This window comes from Etheostoma cragini, chromosome 23, assembly GCF_013103735.1.
Source record: "Etheostoma cragini isolate CJK2018 chromosome 23, CSU_Ecrag_1.0, whole genome shotgun sequence".
In the NCBI taxonomy this organism is placed as follows: domain Eukaryota; kingdom Metazoa; phylum Chordata; class Actinopteri; order Perciformes; family Percidae; genus Etheostoma; species Etheostoma cragini.
The window spans coordinates 1,846,645-1,854,364 of NC_048429.1; the positions used below are offsets into that span (position 1 = coordinate 1,846,645).

The window sequence follows — 7,720 nt, forward strand, 5'->3', positions numbered from 1 at the left end:
AAGGGATGACACGCAGCAGAGGGCTGCAGGGGAGCTGTCTTTAATATCTATATACATCTTTACATATTATATATATCTATCTTTGGATATCTCAGCAGCAAAACAAAACCAAAATGTAGGGAAGGATCTCCGTCCTGCATGTCCAAATGTAATTTTTCTAATATATCTATGCAATATGCTAAATTCGCAGTAGCCTTTCACTAGCAAAAACAAGAGTTAAAAACTTAAACTACTTCGGCATAACGGATAAAGTACATAAATTAAGAGTTACCTTGCAAACACATTTAGACATAAGATTTCACACATTATAAACACAGGTGCGTGCGTGCGTGCATGCGTGCTGGAGTCCACAGTTTCATCTTTTGCTTTAGGAGTCCAGAAGCTGTGTTTTGGGTTTATGGGATGTGCTGTTGCTATGGTGGAATACAAATACTGATGGTATGTATGTTTTGGCAGGAGAGATAATAAGAGACTTTTCATTATTTGACTTCAAACTTTATCGGAGTAGTGCCAATGAGATTACTGATATCTAACCAAACCTTTTCAAATCTTGAACAAAAAGGGAAAACTGCTAAAAGGATCTCTCATCAAGATGGAGCAGCTATTTTGAGAAACAAAACCAAAACAATTTGAGTTTGAAGGATGGCTGGAAAAAAACATGTAAAAAGAAACCAAGACCGTAAAAGAAAGACGAGCTTTTCAGACAAATAACAGGATTCTTTCTCTCTGACATCATGGAAGCTTCCAGCAAATTGTTGAAAAGTAAAAAGTCTTTCCCAAAGTTAGGGAGGAAGAACTATATTACTACGCTTGTCAGTCAGCCACGGAGGCAGTAACAAAATATGGTATAGAGTTGCATTATGGGAAGTGTAGGATCCACAGTAAAATATCCCATACATTCATACATTCATGCTAACAAACTGAACTAAGATGGTGACCATAATAAACATTATGCTTGCTAAACTGCTAGCATGTTAGCATTTTCATTGAGGTTTTTAGCATGCTGATTTAAAGCCTAACTCTTGCGAAAATGCAACCTAGGGTCTTTTTGTGAATGTACCCAAGTCAAAACATTTGTTTAAAAGCATATTTAGGATGGAAGCGCCACTTTATCTGCAGGTGTTATGACTTGGACCATGTGGTGTGTATATATGCTCATGTTTACACCAGCCAAGATTGTAACATAGACAACTGGCACGCTGTTAGTGGTCTGAGACTCCAGACAGCATTTCCCAGTGTTTTCTGCACCAGTGTCTTTCAGAAATCAACCCTCCTGTGCTTCTCTCCGTGCAGATGCCTCTCAGGTGCCTGAGAACTGGCCTCAGAGCGGCGAGATAAAGATCCAGGAGCTGTGCGTGCGCTACGATCCCATGCTCAAACCAGTGCTCAAACACGTCAACATGTTCATCGAACCAGGCCAGAAGGTAATTATCAGGAAGCTGGGAAGAGAGCGGGGCAGGGTTTCAGTGGTCAAAATGTAATATCGTGGGTTATATTGAGAACCCCAGCGATCTCAACCGACATTGCTGTCTTTCAGAGGATGTTGCAGGCTCCGTTTTAAAGCTGGACTTAAGATATTATCATATGAAACTTCTATATCAACGACATTTCATTTCCGGGATTGTTCCGGTGTTGCCGGAAATTTGGCCGGATTTCTGTTGCCTTCCACTTTCTTTGTGTTGGCATTTCAAGCTTTGGTGGATTCATGAGGACTATGGTTAACTGCTCCTCAGATCTCTGCAGGGTAAATCGACTATCTGTCCAATCTGAGTTTTCTCTCGCACGACTAAAACAACTATTGATTGTTTGATTGAACTCATGTTACACCAAAACAAGGCGTCGAGGACTTAGTCTCTTTATATGGGAGCGCTCTACCAGGTGGTGATGTTCTTAATAGCCCTTTCATTGTAGTGAGACCATTTTAATTGATTTGTGAGTTGATGTTACTCTATAAAATTAACTGACCTCATGAAATATTTCCAGCACAAACTAGAGTCCTAGGGCCTTCAGGGGACGTATTGATTTCTTAGACATATAGACATTAAGGGGGTTTCTGAGCAGTTCCCAGATCAGACATGCTTGCTATCCAATCACCGAAAAATGTTTGACACACAGTCATCGTGTAATACTTTTCCAGAGTGATCCATCTTTTCATCCATCCATCTACGTTCACTGGGCTGTTTAACATTTGAGATAATAGTAATAAATTAGTTAAATAAACAAATTTAAACAAAGGAAGGGCGTTTCAAGGAAACCTACTGTACGTTTTCCAAATTAAATTTCCTGAAGCCTCACGGAGAAGGTGATTCTTTCCATTACAAAGATTTCATAGATGATGTCAAACCCATTCTCTATGGATGGGGTGTCTGGTTTAAGCCATTTCTTTGTCATTGCCTTTTGTGCAGCTACACTCAGTATACCATATAGGTATTTTGTTTTCATATTTTGTGGATGTTGATGGTAGTAGCCCAAAAAGGAGTTTGACACAATGGAAATAGTTTTCGGCCCAAATGTATTCACTAATTCTGTTTAAATCTTACGCCAAAAAGTATTTACCTTTACGCAAAACACATGGTAGTGGTTGGCTTTCCAGCAGCTGAAAGCAGCGTGCGTGGTGCGACTTCTGAGGTGTCACAACATGGATTTTTCCATGGTGTTCTTCAAGGTTGTCATTATATGTTCTTCATGGTGTCTTAATGTTGTATTTTGGATCGATTTTTGCAATTCTCGAATGGTAAGAAATTGTAAAATGTTGCGCCCAATGTGTGTAACAAATGGTTTCAGCCCAGAAAGTGCTGCAACAACTTATCGGACATAATTAAACACGAGAATGGCCATCACATACCTCTGTCATAATGCTGTAAGCCCTTATACACCATTAAACATTTGAACAACTAAAGCTGTAACAAATCCAAATTTTGCTGTATAATTAACTGTCTCAGGAATGATGGTAGTAAACAATATAATTGTCTATTTCAGTCAATTTAGAAAAAATGTATTTATTACTTTTCTAAACAAATTCAACTTTTGAATGAATTCCAGGTTACATCTTTTGGTTGTTTCAGTGTTATGGGACCCAGATAATGTAGTAACACAAATACACAGCCTCAGTAGACATAGGCTTTATTATTATTATTATTATTCTTATTCTTATTATAAACATTTCTTCAAACCGTATGCCCACCTTTTTCATTTTTGTTGCTGTGACCGTGTGTAGGGTCACATGCCAACAGTTAGTATAGTGTAGCTCAAGAGTCTGACCAATAATTTTGTATATAATTACAATTTGGCAATTTGGCACCTTCATGACCTCAGACCTTAGCCAATGTTAGCAATGAATTGTCCTTAAACAAGGAAACAGCAATTACGTAAATTATTCATGCGATTATGTTACAACCGTGACCAAACCAAAACACAATGTTTAAATCGAAAAGAATTTACACGCAGTGCTGAGCCAGCTTTCAGATGATGTACATCACTTCTATGTGGCATCTATGGTTGACCTGCTATCTTCTCCTAAAGACGCCATGGCCCCCCATAAAAAAGACCCAAATGGGTCTCTGGTGGGTCTCTTCTTATTAAATCTGGAGTTTTCCTTTGAAGTCACAGCCATGTGTCTCCATTAAACATTGAACTGACACTTGGTGAGCATCCACACGCAGCCCGTAGCTGCTACTCTGTTATCACACAGGTGTCTGATGTCTCACAGCCGTGTCAGAGGGAAGCTTATTGCCTGTCAGAGGGAAGCTTATTGCCTGCCTCTTCTCTCTTTACCGTCAGGTGGGAATCTGCGGTCGCACTGGCAGCGGGAAGTCTTCTCTGTCCTTGGCCTTTTTCAACATGGTGGATATTTTCGAAGGTGAGTCTGTTTGATGTCCCACTGTTAAAGGTGCTCTAAGCAATGTCACATGTTTTGTTTTTTTTGCCACATTTCTTGTCACATACAGCAAACATCTTGTCACTGTCTCCCAGCTGCCCGTCCCTGAACACACTGTAAAAAAACGTGGTCTCTGTAGACAGCCCAGGGTCCACAAACACCATCAAAAACTAACTGTGCCAACGTGTTCCAGCCAATAATCAATAAGACGAATTTGGGAATTGGGGTTGTGGGGTTAGCATTTATCTAACTTGGCAAAGTACACTTTGGCTGAAGTATAAGTAAGAGGAGGAGGGAGGGGTAAGCTAGCATCCGTTTTATGTCATTTAAAATGTCAACAACAAGAAGTGCGTCACTTTTGTTGTCCTAAGAATCACAAAAATATCCCAGCGTGATAAAAACTGAAATTTACACCTCTTAAGGTCAACAGAGAAAGGCCGAGAGAGTTCACTGTGCTTCCACTTCTTTATCTTTGCTTCAGCGTTAAGGCTCTATCTTGCACCCGACGCAGCGCAGTGCAAAGCCCGACACAAGTGTCTTTGCTATTTTAAGACCAACACAGTTGTCAATTTCCTGTCCAGCGCCCACCTTGTTTAAATAGTAAATGCACCGGCGTCCATCTTTGCGCGTGCTGGTCTTACAGGGAGGTGTGTTCAAGTCAATTCTGGGCGTATTGCTATCTTGCAGCAGCAGAAAGGGATCATTGACCAACAAAAACTTGGTTCTTAAGTCTGTAGCGCAGCACTTCGTTGTTGTTTTAACAGCGCGTTAGTAAAATGTGCTTTGCCTTGTGCACAGTGCTTGTACACTGTGCTTGTTGCACACTTGATACAAGCCTTCTGTGATCACCCCCTCCTCACACACACACACACACACACACACACACACACACACACACACACACAGGGAAGCGCAGCAACACGCACACATGCAAAAGATTAAAAATAAAAATGTTTTGTTGCAAATCCACCATCAAAATAGCAATGCGCCGAGGTACAAATGCTCTAATTGGCCTTACTACATGTTAGGCCCAAAACACATTAATGAATTAATTAAGTCACTAAGTACAGCCCTTTTGAACCATGCGCCTGGCGCACAGACCCCTTTTTTCACCGTCAAACTAGCATAGGTGGATTTGGACATGCCCTAAATGCAGCTGCGCCATGCGATTCACGCCGTTAGCCTAGATTGTTAAAACAGGGCCCTGAGTCGCTCTCATCTTCCTTTTGTCTTGCTGTCTTTCCCTGGTTGAGTGTGTTTATGTCTCATTAAAGGGAATGATTCATATGATAATGTTCCCTCAGCGTTGTTGCCTTGAGTAGCTCTTGAGTTCTACTTTACCCAAAAAACAGCTCCATCGGTCCCTCATTTTGTCTTTGATCGGCATGCTCTTCTGAGCCATTTGCTCTGATCCACTTACAAGATAAAGACGATACTTCAAAATAAATTTTTGTTAGACAGGAGGGCACTTACGCCGTTTTAAATTATACTAAATTTATTGTTAAATTTATGCAAGATAGGTTCATCGTTTGTTTTTGTGAAGGGCTGAATGGTGCGTCTCTAAGTGTGCTGGGACAGCATTATCTTTCGGGCTAAAACTAACAATTATTTTTCATTGTCAACTAATCCGTTTAGTCTGATTAATGGAGTAGTGATTCGGTCTCTAAAATGTCATAAATGGTGAAAAATGTGCCAAACAGGACGACCTGAAATCTCTTCTTTTGTCCACAACTCAAAGATATTCAGTTTACTGTCACAGAGAAGGGAAGAAACTAGAAAATATTTAAACTTAACAAGCTGCAGTCAGAGAATTTTCAGAGAGCTTTTATTCTTTAATATTACTCAGATTAATCTTTTATCAAAATAGTGAGTTGATTAATCTTTGCAGCCCTAAATGTCTCCTTCCCTTTGGTGTAACGTCCCATGGCATGAACATTTCACTTTATGAGGTTTTTTTAACATTAATATGAGTTCCTCCAGCCTCCCTATGGTCCCCCAGTGGCTAGAAATGGTGATGGTGTAACCAAGCAAAAAAAGAGAAAAAGTAAGCTCAGATGGGCCAATCTGGAATAGTTCCCTTCTGACGTCATAAGGGGAAAGGCTACCTCCCCTTTCTCTGCTTTGCCCTCCAGAGAATTTGGCCCGCCCATGAGAGAGAGAGACAGAGACAGAGAGAGACATTAAGGTTGTTTTACAGTCGACACGTTTATCCATGTTTACACCAGCCAATGTGACGTTAAAATGACGTAGATCACGCTGTCGTGCCAGGATTTTGAGTTCAGAGGGCGCGCGTCACTCTGTTTTATATAGCGGCGCACGACAAAGCGGAAACAGGAAGCCTGAACAAGCTTGATAACTGGATGCCAGGACTCTCAGAGTGAGTGCAGGTCTCTCTCGTAAACCTACTGTGTTAAGATGAGTTATTATATGGTGAATGAAAGGCTTGATCTAAGGAAGTAGGTCATTGAATCAAATCAAAGCATTGACGACAATGCTGCTGCCAGTTCAGCCGTTAAGTCTGTAGCCTTTGCTCATTAGCGCCACCTTTGTTCAGGAGAAGATTGCATCTAGTTACGCGAACACCACGCAGGAGGATAAACACTTACGGCGCTCTCATGACGTCACATTTTTGCGAGCCAGATTGTCTGCAGGTACTCTAAAAGGGCCATTATGGCTTGCAAACGAGCAAAGCATTGCAGTGGGTCAAGGCCACACCCCCACGCTCCACCTTGCGCCCTTCTCTCCTCCTCAGTAGCATTTAAAACCACGGACACAAACATAGCACTTCCTAATTAAAGCTCATTGTGGGACTGACTCTAGTGGCTGTAATTCTGCACCAAGGCTGAATTTTGGGAAAGAGACTTCAGATACATTATTAGGGACCACTAAAGTCTACATAAAAGAGACTTCACATACAGTATTAGGGACCACTAAAGTCTACATAAAAGAGACTTCAGATACAGTATTAGGGACCACTAAAGTCTACATAAAAGAGACTTCAGATACAGTATTAGGGGACCACTCAGGTCTATATAAAAGTATCCAAAAAGCACCATGTTAAGGACCTTTAATGATGGTTCAGTGTGTCCTTTACTAAAGGAGACAAGAAAGTAAGGATTTAAGCACCTTAGATGCTTCAATATTTCGAGGTCATTTCACTTAGGAAGGAACCTTCCTTCCTTCTATTTAATGAGAATGATGGGAATAATAAATGATCATCTTAAATGTGGAGACAATCTGCTCTAAAGTTTATCCTCTAAAGCCTAAACCCAGACACAGTCCGTCACAGGTTCAGGTGATTTATTGTGATATTTGTCTTAATGGGTTTTGGTAAAACTAAAGCACTACTGGAGTTAAATAAGTCATCTCGATTCCCTTCAAAAGATGTTCTGCGTCATCCCTCTGTGTTCACTATGCCTCCTGTGGTATAGTAGTCGTTGTTTATATTGGAGGAAATGTTTATTTAAACGTCCCTCTTTGCATTTCAGCTCTTATTTAAACACATGTGCGAGTCTCTCTCAGTGAGAATCCAACTTTCTTTTTGTTCTTTGTGTGTGTCGCTGGTAAACATTTAAATACCTGACAAGAGGACCTTAAGTAGACTCTTCTATCCGAGCATTAAAATGAGGTCATGACAAAAGATTTGGCCCATTTTCAGGCTCTGGGTCAAATTTCCTTAAAACGGCAGTCACTAAGTCTTAAAACTGTCTTTTTTAAATTTACTGGATTTGGAAAGCAAATGTTCTGGGTGAAGATGACTTGACAGATTATTTGGACAAAGAGGAGATTACACAGTCACTTATTACACACACACACCCACACACACACACACACACACACACA

At 40.6% G+C, this 7,720-nt stretch overlaps 1 protein-coding gene across 1 annotated transcript in view; it reads left to right on the forward strand.

The window, feature by feature from the left end:
- abcc9 (ATP-binding cassette, sub-family C (CFTR/MRP), member 9) overlaps window positions 1–7,720 on the forward strand; it is a 63,084-nt gene that overhangs the window by 47,241 nt on the left and 8,123 nt on the right. The window contains exons 35-36 of the mRNA XM_034864115.1: window positions 1,294–1,424; window positions 3,781–3,859. Of these exons, the coding sequence (XP_034720006.1) occupies window positions 1,294–1,424; window positions 3,781–3,859 (210 nt within the window). The remainder of the gene's footprint in view (window positions 1–1,293; window positions 1,425–3,780; window positions 3,860–7,720) is intronic.